This window comes from Pituophis catenifer, unplaced genomic scaffold (assembly GCF_029215685.1).
Source record: "Pituophis catenifer annectens isolate HBS135680 unplaced genomic scaffold, rPitCat1.0.hap2 SCAF_2, whole genome shotgun sequence".
NCBI lineage: Eukaryota > Metazoa > Chordata > Lepidosauria > Squamata > Colubridae > Pituophis > Pituophis catenifer.
Window position 1 is genome coordinate 87,500,689 of NW_027256882.1, and position 19,248 is coordinate 87,519,936.

The following is a 19,248-nucleotide window of genomic DNA, read 5'->3' on the forward strand; positions in this document are numbered from 1 at the left end:
ATTATAGAAATAAATTAGACAGTAAGTCCATAAATACGATCAACTTACTTTTACTCTCATCCTCCTGACGCTTATTTTCCACAGTATCTCTCCTTGAACCACGGTCTTGATTTTCTTTCCGGGGTGGGTACATTTCAAGGTCCCTCTTCTTTTCTTGTGTGAGCCACTCTTCTCTGTTTTTATCCTTCTTTTTGGGTTCAAATTCTTGAGGTGGGCATGGCAGCTCAGAATCTGGCTTTTGAGGCGGCAGTTCTTGAGGTGGAGCAGGGTCTTCGACAGATTCCCCCTTTGGGCTTGGTTCTTCAGGTACGGACTCTTCCTCCCCCTTTTCAAGTTTTTCTTCTGTTACTAGGAAAACAAATTTAATGAAGTCATTTCAACAAAAACACTATTTTAACATTATTTTCCTTACAGCATTATACTAGAATATTTAAATACCTTATTTGGATGGTTATGCATTATAAACGTTCCAGCTAAGAACACAACAATTTTAGACTTGTACTAATCCGTGAAATATGGAAAAAATTGTCACTATCTCCATGGGTCTCTACTTTTCTTCTTTTTTCATGTGGTAGTACTCCCCGTACATTACAATATCACTGAAAAGTTTCTAGTGGTCACAATACTATACTCTTTGACCAATACACAAAGAAAAGCAACAAAAAGAGACATGCAGACTGAAGAGCTGTTACAAATCCAATCCAATGGATTTACTATAAAGGTCCATTTTTTTCAGCAAAATCAAGACACTTGAAAGTGAGTGTTTTCACTAATTCCTCAGGCAGTGTTTAGAGCTCTTCTGGGAGAGGACAGCCCTTTTGGCAGGAGGATGCTACAGAAAATAACTCCTATGTGGAACGGTTTAGCAACCTTACAGATATCTCCCAGGAGAGTCTTTTGGATGTGAAAGTGCCAATATGGCTATGCTTTGAGTGAAGGAGCTCAAATTTATGTGCCATCTTGTGTCCATGATTTTATGTTTTTTATCCACTGTGTTTTTTACAATCGATAATTTCAATGTTTTTCAATGTTTCTATTTTGTAAGCCGCCCTGAGTCATTGGACACAAGATGGGCAGCAAATAAAATTTATAAATAAATAAAATAAATTCCCTATGAAGGTTTATTCTTTATCTTGTAGCTAGTTTGATGCATGTCTTAATCCATCTGGAAAATGAGGCTCTACAGCCCAGATGAGAGTGACAAAAATATACTAGGATGCTCTCAAATCTGATGCTCTAAACTCTCCTGTTCTACTGAGGAGATCCTGACAGTTTGCCTGACATCCAGTTTGCACGTTCTTTTTTAGGTGAGTTTTGGTTTGGGATTACTTTCTGCACATAATATAAATCGGATTCAGCTTGAACATAAAGGTCTGAGCATGGATTATGGTTGGGTAATGCCAAACTTCTTCCTACAGACAGCGCTTCTATTTCTATTACTTGCATGGTTCAACATGATATGAAAGCAACATGTCCCTTTCTTGGAGAACATTTCAAAAGCCATTACCTTGAGGGAATTTTCTTTGATTGAATCACTTCATTGCCTCTAGCACTGCTGATATGGAACCTTGCTCAAGGTACTGAGTTTGTACACGTTATCATTTATCTCTGAAGACTGTCAAGGGTCAAGAGATATGGATGGTTGATTCAAAGAATATATGCAATTAGTTGTTAGATGATCGCCTTTCTTTGTTTGATGAGATCAGGTCATTTTTTGAGCTCCAGAACTGAATCCAAATATTATAAGATGTGCACTAGCTAAGAACTGTTCTTCTCTACATTAATCAGAAACCCCGATTCTTAAAAATTAATATGGCCAGACATCTTTCTTTCTTTCCTCTATTCAACTGAGGACATAAAATAAGGAACCATCGAAGAAAGTGCATGCATGTATTTTCCAGGAAATCGTGGCTGATTATGGTCACCAATTAACCTTCATGGGACTCAACGGCAGAATTAATGAAAGGGCTTGTACTGGTAGAGGACAACCTGCAATTTGAATCTCAGGAACTTCTTCCGTGAGTGGTGATTAAGGTGTGTTTCTTTCATAGGAGAATTAAATGATAATTTTCTGTTTCAATATGACAGTTTTCCCACTTGGGTTTCAGAATAGTGCATCAACCTTTGTTCTTCTTAGGAACAATGGAAAAGTAAACTTCTGGCATCATATCATGGGACCTGTTTGATCACTGTATGCTCAAGAGGTAGTTATTGGCCTCTAGTACTAGTCAATGTTTGACTGATTTGCATGACATACAATCCTATCAGATTGTCGTTAAAATTCATGAATTTTAACATTACACATTTAGCTATGGGCTTTTTTGTTAGCCTTTTGTCCAATAATGATTGCCCGTTTTTTATAGGAAAACTTTCCCTTTTGGCTGGAATTGAGGATAGTATGGTTTGTTCTGAGATCTCTGCCACTCTCAAAGATGCTCTGGATTACATATAGTCTTATGCTGCTGGCAGGTATAGTGGGAGCTATAGGAGTGATGGCTCCAGTTCTTCAGGCCAAGAATCTTGCAGACTCTCTTGATATGCTTGGTGGATTCAGGACTGGTTGTCATTTCTCTTCATCATCTAGGGACATCTGTCCCATCTTTCTCATTTATTAGTCCTGAAGGGAAGTATCTGAGCTGTATGTCATAGAGAGGAAAGGAGCTGGATATTTCTCCCCTCATTTGGTGGCATGACACTGTCCTCCTGTTCCTTATTTTCTAGAGCGGTAGTCTAAATAGGAATTCTCTGGAGTAGAGGGACCAAGAATGGATGTCTTTCTCAATTCTTTCTCCTCATTCTTCCAACATGGGCTGTCCAGCTGTAAAGGAGAATCCACGTTTGGTGCATTTCCTGCTTTTTTCCTCTATGTTAGGGTATGTAACCAGCATTATCGGGTTCAAAACCTAAAGGGCATGGTTGACTGTTATCACGGGAAGTCTCTCCTGGGATGTGAAAATGCATGAGGTCCTCAGAGGAGAGATATTGCCTGGTACAACCAGTAGAGTGATTCTTGTGCTGCAGTTCTATGGAAGGGCAGTGAGGGAATGGAAGTCTAGCAGCATTGAGGGAATGGAAGTTTAGTGGCATTGACTTCTGCTCTTCTTGTGACAGGCCATCTAGCCTATGAGAGAAGGAAAAGTAGAGGCTGCAGGCAACTGGCACTAGACTCTCAAAAGGGATATTGGTTGTATTTCCACGCTGTCTCCCTTACATGCTCTCACATGTCGTAAAAATCTTTTGATGTGTCCATGAACAGCAACTTGCTGTTTATGTGTTTTTTGGCTATGAAGTCTGTCTCTACCTGATGTCTTAACCATTATACCAAATTGGCTCTCTATGAAACCTCTTAATTCTACTAAGTAAGTTAAATAAGTTACTAAACAAATTAACAAAGATCTATTTAGACTATGATCCTGGCCACATGACTGGCTGGTGGAGCTACTGGTTATTTAAAGTAACATAGAGCAGATTTGGAGAAGAGAAGATAAAGTGGACTCAGAGCTCTAAACCCAATCTCAAGAACTAGTGAGAGAGATACTCACTTTCATATGCTGTAGTTCTGCTATAAGAAAAGATTCATTCTCTTTTTTATTTCTTGAATGATTATATCATTTAAAATTAACAACCTGCATTAAAAACAGAATCTATTGTTTTGATCTAATACTAATAATAATATATTGGTGTATACACCAAAGATCTTTATTCATTGCAAATTAACACATTTATTTTGGTACTAAACCAAAGTTAAAACAGTAACAAAAGTAGGCTCACCATCTCTTGGTAGTTTACAGAAGTAACAAGATGAACGATACCCTTCTGAACGAAACCCTACCGTGCGTGCTTTACACTGCAAAGAAAAAAAATCTTATAACCTTTGTCTTTTGTCCCTTTATGCAACTCAACTTATAAAAACAAAAGTGGTAAGTTAAAGAAGCTTAGTGTTTTACCAAGACTCAAGGTACATGTTATAACACAATGTGTGTGAGTCACCCATCTACATCTGCAAGGTAATGAAGTAAAAGGAGCATGCTATGACTTCAAATCAATGTTCCTAAACAACGGAAAAGGAAGGATGAGGACACAGACACAGATTTTCACTTCACATAAATACCTCTGAAATGCAATCTGTGATTCAGAAGAATTCTCTATTTAGGTAGCTCGTTTATGAACATACCTTTCTTCTACCAATGAGACACATGTGATTCCAAGGTATTGGTTGGGAGGAATCTACATTCAAATCTTTTACTGAATAAAATTCAGTGAGATGTATCTAATGTTACATAGCCAAGACTCCATCTAGATTGAGATTGGGATAAACCATATAAATGAAACAAAACAAAATTAAGCTAATTAATATACAATAGACAAACAGGTTTCCATATATACAATGGATCATCCATGTATGGAAATATAGAGGGCAAAATATAGCAGCAAGTTGCAGGGAACAAACAAATCCATGTCACCAATGGTTTCAGATAGAAAAGAGTTGACTATGACTCATTTTATCCACAAAGGCAACTAGTGTGCCTTAGTGCTGTGAGATTCCACTTGAAGAATCAACCAGTCAGTTAAGGATATTTTCATCAAGCTATTTCATTTCTTTCAAACTCTCTATTAAGTAACTTTCCATAAAGTTGTACTTCTACATACTTACACGCTTGCAATACCAAAATTCAGGGTATGGACTATATTCAAGTGTGACCTGTTTACCACCAATCATAAGATGTCCCTGTTGAAATAAGAGAGAGAAAATTATTAGGTTTTTTTTAAGCAAAACAGAAGAAATAAAAGATGGACTTACTAGGAATAGTGTCATCTAGCTGACAAATATCTGAAATACTGGTAATCAATGACAATACCAAAGAAAGGACTCTTGCATTCTAAGCACATATGCCTTGGATTGCTACAAAACTGTAGAGCAAAACATCAGGCCCTATCTCTGTAAAAAAAAAAAAGGGGGGGGGTCAAGCAATAAACTGCCTTTTCGAATAAAAATATATGAAAATGTTACTAACATATCAGACAAAAACTGCTAGGAAACTGGAAATCAGGTTAAATTTTATATCTTTTCAGATTAAGCTAAAATTAATAACAAGGATTATTTCATATTCTCATCTTAAATCATTAATGTATTATCTATCTAGATTTGATTTCATTGAAATAACATTGTAATAAATGTTTGCATAGTAGGCAATGTGTTTTATGACATGGGGCTGGTATATTAGTATTCCTTATTTTAAATTCATTTGCTATTATTGTTAAGATATTAAGCTGTTTTGTGTAAGTATTTTCACACAAACTTTGATGTGTGAAGTTATGTCAGTATCTGATGTTTGGCTTCCCTATTTAGTCTAAAATGTGCACTTCAATGACATTATCATTATGTTAACTCAGATCTGTAATAAAATATTCTAATAAGAGCAAAAATAAATTATTTATTTTCCAATTTCCAATTTTTCTTTATTAAGCTTATACAAAAGGGGAAAAAATTCAAGGTCAATAACACAAGATTTCCAAGGCTATATGAACTAGGTTAACAAAATTAAAATTGGCCAATATAATCCATAAAAGAAAAAGAGAGAAAGTAAAAGTACTGTAAGGAAATCATGATTTCCTGTGAAACAAAATTTCCTAGAACTCTGGACTATCACCAGAGTGAAAAATCAGATATATAATACCTCAATGGAAATTTTGTTGAATATATCCATCTAAAAAGATAGGCCTTTCATTATCTGGCAGAGATATGAAACTCTGATTTTCTAGAAATCTCATTTTAGATGAAAAGGTAAACAGTAGGACCTATCCAATCTTAGCTGATTTCAAAAAGCTAAGGAGATTTGAACTTGGTTAATACTCAACCAATGAAAAAACAACCAGGAATAATATAACAAAATAATTTTTAGTCCAAAATTCCAAGAGTGAAATAGATGTGAAAATATCCATGGACACTATAAAGAGAATATAATAGCTACAAACAAGCAAAATTACTTTTACTCCCTTCAGATGTATACAGAGATGCTAATAAATATATTTCAATGTATTGGCATAATCCTTCCCTTTTCCAGTATAAACCCAAGGAGGATTATTAAAGGAGGAACTTTGGCAGATACATAGGAAGCAAGTAGTAAGGGATGAAAATATTCAAGCTAGGGAATAACTTGTCCATCACACTTTTTTAAAAAAAAAGTGGGTATAGTTTTTGAACCCTAGTTATTGCTTAATATATACAAATAAATCCCATTAAAAGAATTTGAATATTCCACCAATATTTCTATTCATTTAGGAACTACTATGATCATGTCCCCCTATAATATCTCTTGCTAGACAGTGGCTGAAATGATAGCATTAAACATTATGTCTAGAATATAATTTCATCTGTAAAATAATGCATACTATGTTTATTTAAGGTAGGAACTCTTCTCCTTACAGGTCCAAATAAATACCATGTTTCCCGAAAATAAGACCCTGTCTTATTTTTTATTTTATTTTATTTTATTTTGAATTTGTATACCGCCCTCCTCCCTGAGGACTCAGGGCGGTGAACAGCCAAGTAAAAACATCAAGTACAAATATTAAAATACAATTAAAAATATATATAAATTTGGCCCCATTAATTAAAAACGATAAACAAAACAATTAAAAACACTTAAAAAATTAGGCCAGCCCGGCTTGCTGGAAAAGGAAGGTTTTAAGGGCACGGCGGAAGGCACTGAGGTCTTGGATTCTCCTTATCTCTGGGGGCAATTGATTCCAGAGGATAGGTGCCCCCACAGAGAAGGCCCTACCCTGGGGGTCACCAGCCTGTACTGTTTGGCTGATGGCACCCCGAGGAGGCCCTCTCTGTGGAAGCGCACGGGTCGATGGGAGGTCGTCGGTGGCAGCAGGCGGTCTCGAAGATAGCTAGGCCCTATGCCATGGAGCGCTTTATATTTTTTTGAACCCTGAAATAAGCGCTTGGCCTTATTGCCATGTGCTCAAAAGCCCGATTGGGCTTATTATCAGGGGATATCTTATTTTGGGGGAAACAGGGTATATTAAGCTTTCACTTTTCAAATTCCTGAGTCTCTCCCCAAGGCTAAGAAACCAGGCCAAAAACAACTTAGTAATGACCTCCAAGGTCCCTTTCAACTCTGTTCCTGTATCATCAATCCATCTCCCATACACTCATGCAGAGAAAAAATACTGATTTTTAAATAGTGGTTCTTGGAACTAAGAAGACTGTTCTATATTAGCCATTCATGTTTCAATAATTGTTCATTTGGGACAAAAAAATCAGTAGGCATTTCTGTTTACATTTTTTCCAAGAAATGTCATTGGAAGTAATGAGAATTTAGGCAATCTGATTATCAACCAAAGCTAATTTCCCAATTGGGGCTCTGCTTCCAGTCATCTAGTATTTGTGCACGTAGACATATATACAGATAGATCAAGCATAGGCATTTCTAAAAAGAAATTAATAAATAAAAATGAAATGGGAATGCCATATCAAATACTGTACTCACAGCTCCTGAAAAAAATCAGTGCAGTTAAATATATTTAAGAATAAAATTTTGATCAACTGTCAAATTAACTTTCTAGCAAGTATGCTTAAAATTAATTAAGGATTGGTGGTGTGTGTGTGCGCGTGCCTGTGTGTGTAAAAAGAAAACTGTCAGGAAACTAAAACTGAGCCTCCCAGAAATGTTATTTTAGATAGTTTTCAAGTTCAAATTTTGTATAAGGTGCTTAATGTTCAAACTTACCTTCCTATTATTCCACAAGAACTACTAAGAAATTATTCTAAGGCTTAAATGCATTAAATTTATTTATGATTATTTTATTAAACCAGAGTACAGGAATATAGTCATTCATACACTGTTAAATTCTAACATCAGCTTCAGCCACCATGGCCAATATCAAAACTGAAGTTGTAGTCCAACATCTTGACAGCTACCAGTTAGCCATCTTTGTCAATTTTATTAATTTTTCATAATTTATAAGTTGTTGTAACTTCCTTCCACCCAAATAGATAAGATTAAAAAAATACAGAGCCAAATTCAAGCCTATCTTTGACTTCATATATCAGCCAAAGGAATTAATACACTGCCCATTTCAACTTGTGCAGTCATTTCTCCCACTATATCTGAGAGTAACCGTTTGCTTTCAAGTCTTTGGGCAGTGCTTAATTGGCTGTTTCGATCTTAGTCCCAGGCTCATGTGACTAAGTACGGTAATTAGATTTTATGTACCCACTAAGGTCATCTAATGAATTCTTCTTCTGTATGGAGTCCATTATTCAAATTCAGTACTTTTCAGATTTTTTCATTAATTTAGAAATTTTTTATGGCTGACCTTTTTGTCTCATTGCCCCCATTTTAGAATGATTATTAGCTTTCTTTCACAGAAAACATTTAATGGCTATCCACAATAATTTAATCTAGTGTGCTTGTTGAAGGCTAATGTTGTATATAACAGAAAAGAAACACAGAGGAAACTCTCCCAAAGCAAGAGTTCATATCTCGAGGCTACCAGGAAGCATGTATCTCCCCAAAGTAGTAAGTGTGATCCCCAGAATCACTCCAAAAGTTGCTCAACTTTTAATTTCAAATGCAAGAGAAGGGATTGTTACATAATTACTTAAATATAACTAATTTTAATTTCCATGTTTTTATTGTTTATTGTTTGAATGAGGGCTAGGCACACCACTCTCTGTGTGGTTCTCACTGCCTTAAAATAAGTATTTCTGAATTTCTTACCCAGAGCATAAGCCACCACAAATCAAATCAAATATGCCAATACAGCCTCAATAAAATACAACAATTAGAGATTTTTTCTTTTCACAAAATAGAGTAAATTGAGTCTTTTAAGAAATAAATTTCCACAATTGATATCTTTACACACTTTCTGCTATATACCGTAATAGCACTTAGCAATAGCACTTAGACTTATATAGTGCTTCATAGTGCTCTATAACTCTCTCTATGGTTTATAGTTAGCATATTTTCCCCAACAGTCCTCATTTTACTGACCTTGGAAGGATGGAAGGCTGAGTGAACCTTGAGCCGGTCAGAAATGAACTCCTGGCAGTGGAATGCAAAGTTAGCCTGCAATACTGCATTCTAACCACTGCAACACCACAGCTCTTAATAAGAGCTATAATGAAACCTAGCAGAAGTAATTTCTTTCTGATCAACATTTCTCAGTTAAAGATGTAAATTCCATCTTCATAATATGTGAGCAAGAATACTGTTTTTAAAAAATAATTACATTTGAAAAATAAGTCAAATATATCTTGTGTTGTCCTTAACCACTACAAGCCAACTTTATTATCCAGCTATTCCAACTCAATAAAAAAGTAGGAACACCTCTTTGTAAATAGATTTTTATTGAAATAAGGTCAAGGCATATAATACATCCTCAATCTACCAAGATTAATGTTGCTATTTATCATATTATCTTCATGTAATCTGTTTCCATGTTCGTTTTATACAAATTTGAACTGTGATGTGCCAATTTAGTTTCTCAGCTTCTTGACCCTCCTGTTTTCTTATATGGGAGGTGGTTTCCAACCTTGAAATAGTCGATCACCTGAAACACAAAAAATATTAGGGATAATATAGCCATATTGTATATTAACTTATTTTAAGTTAGTTTGTATTAACAATCATAGTTACTACTTACCAGATGGCAGTCACCAGCACCAAGTTTTTCTTTGTTTAAAAGAACTAGTTGTGTAATCAATGCTGTATTGCTCATGGATTTCACATTTTAAGAAGCCATCAATTCCATTAATCATTCATCAATTTCTCACCATAGTGAGAAGTCCCAAAGTAAAATACATATTTTATATTTTGAAAATCATTTACTAGTTTTAGATCAGAAACATTTAAATACTTATTCCAGCAGTTTAACAGCAGCTTTAGAAAAGAACATGCTAGTTAAAATTAACATCTTTATGTTTTATGTTAATATAGTAGCTTTCTACTTCTACCACTAACCTAAGCAAACAGATTTTTTCTTGATTCTCTTTCCTAATTTCTAAAACTGTCTCCAGAGATTTTTGAAGATTTCAGAAGTTATGCTTTTTTTATTTTCAAGTAAACATTTTGATAATAATCACATTCATGTACATATTTCATTAAATGCCAAAAATAATTACTAGAAATTAGGCTAATCTCTAAATTGCCAAGCCTTAGTCTTCATATTCACTGCAATATATTAATGTCAAGGGGCATACCAGGGGTGAAATGTAAAATTTGTTACTACCGGTTCTGTGGGCGTGGCTTGGTGGGGGGGGATTTAATGTGACTGAGTGGGCGTGGCCATTTTTTTTTAACTTTTCAAAGCATTTTTTCTAATGCTTTGAAAAGCCTCTGCCAATCAGGCAACTCAGCTGGGATCGTCAGAGACTTTTCAAAGCATTTTTTTTACCACCTCTTCGGCCAAGAGGTTGCAGGAAAAAATGCTTTGAAAAGCCTCTGACGATCCCAGCTGAGCCGCGCGATCATCAGAGGCTTTTTTTTTACTTTTAAAAGCATTTTTTCGTCGGAAGAGGTTGTAGAAAAAATGCTTTTAAAAGTAAAAAAAAAAGCTTCTGATAATCGTGTGGCTCAGCTGGGTATGGTGGGGGGGGCGCAGGGATTTTTGCTACCGATTCTCCGAACCACCCGCCACCATCGCTACCGGATTGGGCAATCTGGTCCGAACCGGGAGCATTTCACTCCTGGGGCATACTATATATTAGGCAATTCTTTTTTGTGTTGGAAAACCTCTTTCACTCACTCTGAACAGCAAGATGGGCAGCATATATATTTAATTATAAATAAAATATTTAGAATAATTTAAAGAATCAGAACGGAATACAGGACAACCTGTCCCTTTCTCAAAGCACTGGAATTCCTCCCCTTTATTTTGCATCTTGTTTACTTGTGTTTTTCTTAGAAGTTCTACATTTGCTTCTTACTACTGCCATTTTATTCCCATTTAGCTATTCTCTCTACATATGATATGTCAACAGTGTGATCAGAATCCAGGATACTAACTTGCAGGGTGGATAAAAATCAATGATTTTTTTAAAAAAATCAAAAAAATTGGGTTTTTTTGATTTAAATCGGATTTTTTAAAATAAAATGCTTTTTGAGGAAAATACATTACCATCCAAAGGTTATTCCATCATGAAATAAAGATTAGTTTTTTAATTATGTAGAATAAGGCTGTATATGTTTAATTTTTTTGGTAAATAAATTCCATTAATCCATTCACAATGTCATGCTCTTCCAGAGGTTTTTGTAAGATTATTGGGCAGTTTCTCTGCCTACAAGATATTATCACAGATGCTTGGTTTACTTTTGCAGTTCTCAAAACTGAATTTGACTCAAAGAGATCACATGCCTCTTCTTCACAGCAAAAATGTTATAACATGAACAGAGTTGAGAAAAAGACCTTAATCCTATTGTTCTACAAACCTATGAATATAGAATCAACCCCTTCAGTGCTAAATTTCAAGAAGTTCAGTGAATAGAATAGAAACAATATTTTTCTGATTGTTTGGAGTGGAATAGATCTGCATAAGAAGAAAGTGAAACTAAGAGTGAGGAGGAAGGGGCAAGCAGACAAGCAGTACAAAATGAAAGCGAAACTTTCTGAGCACAATACTGCACAGCCACAGACAGACAAGTCTTTGGATCTTTTTGTGTGTATGACCTGAGGTTTATCACATTCTTTCCTCGGAGGAAAAAACCTATAATGGCAGCAGGCCATAAAAGAGACCCAGTTTGGCAATATTTTAATGAAGTTCCTTTACCTATTGGTAAGGCAGGCATGTGTGCAAACTGCAAACACTGCAACAAAGAAATGCAAGGCCTGGTGGCCCGAATGAGGCAACATCATGAGAAGTGCTGTGATGAAGATGACCAAAGAAACACATTTGAACAGGCAGGATCTTCAGGTTGGTAAACATTTTTATTGAATCATATTTCTAAAGACTGCCATGAACTGTCATGTTTGAGCAAAATTATATTTCTTATTATTACTGCATGTTACTGTCATTTGGTACAGTTATGAAGAAAAGCAAATATTCCTTTTGGGGAAGTGCTGTGTACAATAAGCAGAAATTGTATAAACAATAAAATAACAGCATTGACTTTTTTGTTTAGGGGAATTCATGGATTCTGGAAACTATCCACCTTCAAGATCATCATCCTCCTGTTCTACAGTTTCAGAGTTATCCATCCAGGATAGTGCTTCATTAGCATCATCATCATCAGACACCCACAGCCACATATCACTATCACCTAAAAGAAAGAAAAAACCCTTCCCTCCTGGAACCACCATAGATAAGTTTGTGATAAAAACTAGCAGATTAGAAAAAGAGTTAATTGATGAAAAAATTGCCCAGTTTGTTTATGCAACAAACTCTTCTTTCCATCTGACTGAGAACCCACATTTCATTAATATGGTTCAGTCACTGAGACCAGGATACAGTCCACCCAGCAGAGCAGATATTGCAGGGAAACTGCTGGATAAAGTGTATGACAGAGAAATGGAGCAATGTGCAACAGCTCTGGAGGGTAGAATTGTTAACCTAAGTATTGATAGGTGGAGTAATGTCCACAATGATCCTATTGTATGTAGTTGTATAACAACAGAAGAAGGGAAAGTCTTCCTTGCACAAACAATTGATACGTCAGGAAATGCACACACAGTAGAATACTTACAAGAAGTGGCAGTAAAAGCTATAATAACATGTGAACAAAAATTCAAATGTCTAGTAAGCAGTTTGGTCGCAGACAATGCTGCAAATGTATCCAAGATAAGAAGAAATTTAGAAGAGCAGGAAGGGAATACAAAGCTAATAACATATGGTTGCAGTGCTCATTTGCTGCACCTCTTAGCCAAAGACTTAAGTGTTCCAGAAATAAAGACTAATGTTGTTGAAATTGCTAAATACTTCCGTAACAATCATTTTGCTGCAGCAGCTCTGAAAAGGATGGGTGGAACCAAGCTAACGCTCCCACAAGATCTTAGATGGAACTCTGTGGTGGACTGTTTTGAGCAGTATATCAAGAACTGGCCTATTCTGATGACAGTTTGTGAAGAAAATCGAGATAAAATAGATGGCACTGTCATGGCCAAAATCCTCAACATTGGGCTTAAGAGAAATATTGAACATATGCTGAGCATCCTGAAACCCATCTCTGAAGCTTTAAACAAAATACAGAAAAATTGCTGTTTTATTGCTGATGCTGTTGAAATTTGGAAGAAACTGAGTGAACACTTAAAAACAAAACTACACATGGACAGAATTAAATTACAGGCATTAAAAAAACAAATGGGATAAGTACTGTCTCCAGCTCATTTTTTGGCAAATATTGTCAATATCCAGTATCAGGGTCAAAACTTAAGTGCTGAGGAAGAGGAGTTAGCTATGACATGGGTATCCAGTAATCATCCATCTGTAATGCCAACTATAATAAACTTCAAAGCTAAGCGGGAATCATTCAAGAAATATATGTTTGCTGAAGATATTTTAAAGAAAGTCACACCAGTGAACTGGTGGAAGTCACTTAAGCACTTGGATTTAGAGACTGTTCAAGTAATGATTTCACTTTTAACAGCAGTAGCTTCTTCTGCAGGCGTTGAAAGAATATTCTCTTCCTTTGGACTCATTCATTCTAAATTGAGAAATCGTTTGGGTCCCAATAAAGTAGGAAAGCTTGTTTTTCTTTTCCAGATTATGAACAAAGAAGAAGATGAAGATGACGAGTGAGCTACAGAGGACAGTATTTAAGTTTTTCATGTGTAGGCTGGGCTGACAGTCTAAGTTTCTTAAAATATATATATTTCGTTTAGCCAAATTAGTTAACAAACATGGATGTTTATTTAAGCAAATAACATATGCTGTAATGTTATTGTTTCAGTTGAATAAATCTATTTAAATTGTTATTATTAAGGTAATGATTATTTTTCTCCTTCCTAAGTACAACAGCAAAGTTGTCCAAATATGAATGATTAACCTATTAAACTGGGGATAAAAAAACTAATATGAAAAGTTGTTATTCTAAAAATCTTCATCTACTTGCATATTAAAGTTATACCAGCAAGAATTAGTCTTTATGTAGAAAACTATGATTTAAATCAAGCCTTATTGACTAGTGATTTAAATCATGATTTAAATCAGTTTGATTTAAATCAAATCCACCCTGCTAACTTGTAACTCGTTTTAGAAGGTAGTATTAAAAAACTAACATAAAAATCTAATTCAGCAAAGATAGCAGCTGCTTATGATTAGCTGGACTCTGCCAGCATTCTTTCTCATTCATAAAACGGCATGTACCGGTAACTAATGACCTAGCAATTGGGATCCCAAGAGCCATTACAGAATCTTTCGAACCCTTAAGCCTCTCCTCCCCCAACTAATTTTAATTTCTGAAGTGGTAGCCTTCTCATTGCTCATTGCATCTCTCAGATTCCTTCTAAAATTCCTCTAATGCCACATGACTGCCATGCATACAAAATGGGGGGATAAGGGAAGACTGATGTGCATGGAAATCACTCTGTGATACAGCTTCAATAAGAGATGCTTTGTAAGCATTCTGGCATGTTGCAAAGAACTTCTTCTTTGACACAGCCCCACCATATAATTCTTGGGTTGCAGCCATTGCTGTATTCACTACAGGAATTTTTAATGTAAAATAAGCCCTTCTTAATCATTTTTCTATATTGACCTAAACTCTAAATATGAAAACATATATAATTTTTAAATCATGCTAAGAACATTTTACTTTTCACAAAGTTTATCCTTCCCTCATATTTCAGAATTCAAACATTAAGTGGAAAAATTAATCTTCATACTGTGTTTCTTTGTGTTTGCTTATATGCCATCCTCCTTAAAGAGACTCTATAATAATTCTCAGAAAATTAACTGCCTTCCCATCACCATCTTTCACAACAAAATATCTTTCTGATGATCATGCTTTTAGTCAGAAGGGCAAACTAAGAGTGTTCTCTCAGTGCAAATAGAGAAAATATGTGACTAAAGAAGGGGAAAACAAAATATTGCATCAGAAGCAAATTTAAAAGCCCCTAGGCAAAAATGTATGAATTATATTTTATCTACCTACCTACCTACCTACCTACCTACCTACCTAATTTCTATACTACCCATCTCACTTATATGACTCTGGAAAGTTTAGAAATGAAACCATGTTTTCCCCAAAATCCCCTGATAATAAGCCTAATCGGGCTTTTGAGCACATGGCAATAAGGCCAAGCGCTTAGTTCAAAAAAATATAAGACAGGGTCTTATTTTCAGGGAAACATAGTATAACTTGGTCCTATGCTGTGAAGGGATTCAAACATAATAACAAACACCCTGAATTGGAGCCAGAAGCAAACTGGTACCCAACGCAGCTCATATAGCAGAGGTGTCACAAGCACAATCTTAAGGTACACAGAACTGCTTGTGCTGCCGCATTCTCCACAAGCTGCAGATTCCAGATATTCTTCAAGGGTAGTACAGAAGGAGACTAAGGAATGAGTGACTGAAAGAAGACTCTCTCGATTCAGGAAGGAGCATCACTGGTACACTACATGAAGTTGAGCAAAGGTTCTCCCAGCCACAACTGCCACCTGCTCTCGAGCAAGATTTGTGAATCCAGGAGAACCCCCAGATTATGCACTGGATCTCTCTGGGGAAGCACATCCCCATCCAGGACCAAAGATGATAAACACCAGATACAGAAGAAGTCACCCACAGCCATTCCATCTTACCAGGATCGCAGTGAAAGGCATCCACATCATTTAGCTCACCAGGGATGGAGATGTACAACTGGATATCATTTGCATACTTATGTTATCTCATCCTAAGGTGACAGATGATCTCACCCAGCATGTTCATGTAGATGTTAAAAAGCAGAGGGCATCAAGTCCTGTGGGGACCTCACAAAACAGAGGGCATGGGCTAGATCTCTCACTTCTATCATCACCAACTGGGATTGACCTTGAAGGAAGGAAATGAACCGGCACAGAACCATTCCCCCTCATACCATGCTTGATGGTATTGAAAGGATAGCCATGATGGATGCATCATCTCCATCAGACTCTGACCACCAGAGATCATCCAAAAGGACAACTAATGCTGTTTTTGTCCCATATCCAGGCCTGAAACCTGACTGGAAAGAGATCAAACTATTCCCAAATAACAGGGGAAGTCCTCCCCAGGCATTTCCACACACATCCATGCTTTGTATCCAACTGAGAAAGAGATCTGAGCAATTTCATCCATGAGGCAACGATGAAAATTCCTTAGCACAGCCTTGAAGGTAAACCTCCAAGACCCCAGGAGGGTCTGAGTAATCCTAAACAGGATCACCAGTTGGTTATCTGCAGACTCAATAAGAGCAGAGAAATGCTGGTGTTTTGCTGCTCTCGTTGCCATGAGGTAGGCCTTAATAGCAATTCTAATTTGTGATTGTTGGATTCATCTTTGACTGCTTTAGACATCTCTTGAGTCTTTTCAGCTCCCTTAACTCTTCCATGAACCACGGGGAGTGCTGGGAGTGCTATGCCAAGAGAAGCCATAAAGACAAAATCCTATCCATGGCTTCCACCTGTACGAGGCAGCAGCCACGGCCTCAGCCAGACTATGCAACAGATTTTCAGATAAACCCACCGGTTCCCTTTGGAACACCAATGGGACCATCAGTTGCCAGGGGCAGACCAATCTAATAGATCCTACCTTCCTGCAGAAGGAGGTAGCCTAAGACTGATCACCCTTGAAGAATAGTTCCAACAGTTCTTTTCATTACTTGAATATGACATATGGATGGTAACCTAGACAAAGATGTACTTGTTTGAAAACAATATCCAATCTGCCTATGATATCCTTTTCAAATATAACAGTACAGATATCAGTTTTTTGATATGAAAATCAGTCATTAGTACCGAAAGCTAGCATCATATAAAAGTTACTAATGGAGTAAATACTAAAAATTTTCTTTTTGTGATTTAAGGAACATAAACAGATTATTCAGATAAATATTTAGTTCAAATTATACATATAAAAAGGAAAAAAAAACTAAGTGATCTCCTTATACAATCTCTCCTGTGTCTGGCATATCTGTGTTGTGGCCCATCAGCGGCCTGTGCAGCTACTAGCTGATTCCAACAGTGAGGAGGCTGGTGTGGTGCTGCGCCAGCAGCCTATGCAGCTGGCACTCGAGTCGGACAATGAGGAGGCTGGAGAAGACGTGGTGCCAGAGGTTGAGCATGCTGGGGGCTGTCAGAGCCACTGCTTTTCTTTCAACATGTATGACAACAGGCAGAGCAACCAGAACTGACATTGAAGTTATTGATGTGGTAGATAGTTTCTGCCTTTGGGGATCACCCATCAATAGTAAAGGAACAAGCAGTCAAAAAATATACTGCAGAATAGCATGTAGTAGACCAGCCGTTAAGGTTTTAGAAACCTTAAGGTATTCAAACTCCCTGATGTATCTATACCTACAAAATCAGAACTGTGGAAGCCCAGGTACTGCCTCTATAAAAGCTAAAGTTGAACTCTGAAGGAACAGGTACGAAGAGTACAGGTAGTCCTCAATTTACGACCACAATTGAGCCCAAAATTTATGTTATTAAGTCAGACATTTGTTAAGTGAGTTTTGCCCCATTTTACGACTTTTCTTGCCACAATTGTTAAGTGAATCACTGCAGTTGTTAAATTACATGATCACATGTTTGTTAAGTGAATCTGGTTTCCCCACTGACTTTGCTTGTCAGAAGGTTGCAAAAGGGGATCACATGATTCCAGGACACTGCAATTGTCATAAATGTGAGTCAGTTATCAAGCATCCGAATGTAAATCACATGACCATGCTACAATGGTTGTAGTGTGAAAAACTGTCATAAGTCATTTTTTTCAGTGATGTTGTAACTTTGAACGGTCACTAAATGAACTTTGAGTCAAGGACTATCTGTATTGAGAGTTCTGAATTTTGATGTTGGAAAAGATTCCTGAGTGTTGGAAGAGATTTTTGAGAATACTATGGACAACCAAGAAAATGAATCAATGGCTCATTTGAACAAATCAATCAGAGTTCTCACTTGAAGTACAAATGACCAGGCTCAAATTATCCTACTTTGGACACATTACATGAAGACTAAGTTCTCTAGAGAAGATTCAAATACTAGAAAAGATGGAAGAAAAGAGTAGATAACAACAGCAAGATGGATGGACTCAGTTACAGTGATGATGGGTGCATTGTTGGAAGACCTCAAACACCAAACAGGAACAGATCATCATGGAGAAAATGTATCTATGTGGTTGCTAGAAGTTAAAAAAAAAACCTTGATGGCATCTAATCATCATCAGCATCAGAAGACGAATTAACTGTTACTCTTAAGTGGACTCTTTATCAGTATTTCTGACATAACCCATTGCTGATATTATCTTTAGAGAAGTTTTTCAGCAAGACATGCTGAAGTAAGGAAGAAACTGGAAAATCTACATATAGATTACACGTGATCTTCTGGTTACAGTTGTGATTTACTGTTTAAAAAGTCATAGCTCATTTTATCATGTCTTCTCTCCTCTTAAACAGCATGAGGATGTCTTTTAACGCAGAGAGTTCCAACCAGGGATGAAATGTTCCCGATTCGGACTGGATCGCCCGATCCAGTAGTGATGGAGGTGGATGGTTTGGAGAACCGGTAGCAACAATCCCTGCCCCCCCCCATGCTCAGCTGAACAGCACAATCATTAGAGGCTTTTTTTTTAACTTTTAAAAGCATTTTTTCTACAACCTCTTCAGCCAAAAAAAATGCTTTTAAAAGTAAAAAAAAAGCCTCTGATGATTGTGCGGCTCAGCTGGGATCATCAAAGGCTTTTAAAAGAAAAAAACTTTTTTTTCTTTTAAATGCCTCTGACGATCCAAGCTGAGTTGCCTGATCGTTAGAGACATTTAAAAGAAAAAAAGTCTCTGCCGATCAGGCAACTCAGCTGGAATCGTCAGTGCCTTTTGAAAGCATTTTTTTACAACCTTTCGCCGAAGAGGTTGTAGAAAAAATGGGTTTAAAAGAAAAAAAAATTGGCCACGCCCACCCAGTCACATTACCCCCCTCCCACCAAGCCACGCCCACAGAACCGGTAGTAACAAATTTTAGATTTCACCACTGGTTCCAACTCTACCAGGCTTTTAGAATGAATACCATCTTGGTGTTCCAACCCCAAATATATCAATATTGAATATGGATATATGGGGTACTTCAGAT

At 36.6% G+C, this 19,248-nt stretch overlaps 1 protein-coding gene across 6 annotated transcripts in view; it reads right to left on the minus strand.

The window, feature by feature from the left end:
- RBM6 (RNA binding motif protein 6) overlaps positions 1 to 19,248 on the minus strand; it is a 72,779-nt gene that overhangs the window by 11,366 nt on the left and 42,165 nt on the right. For 5 of the 6 annotated variants that reach the window (XM_070937096.1, XM_070937097.1, XM_070937099.1 and 2 more), the window contains exons 7-9: positions 4,655 to 4,729; positions 3,772 to 3,847; positions 49 to 348 (exon numbers count right to left, since the gene is read on the minus strand). In XM_070937096.1, coding sequence (XP_070793197.1) covers positions 49 to 348; positions 3,772 to 3,847; positions 4,655 to 4,729 — 451 coding nt within the window. The remainder of the gene's footprint in view (positions 1 to 48; positions 349 to 3,771; positions 3,848 to 4,654; positions 4,730 to 19,248) is intronic. The other variant, XM_070937100.1, reaches the window with a different exon arrangement.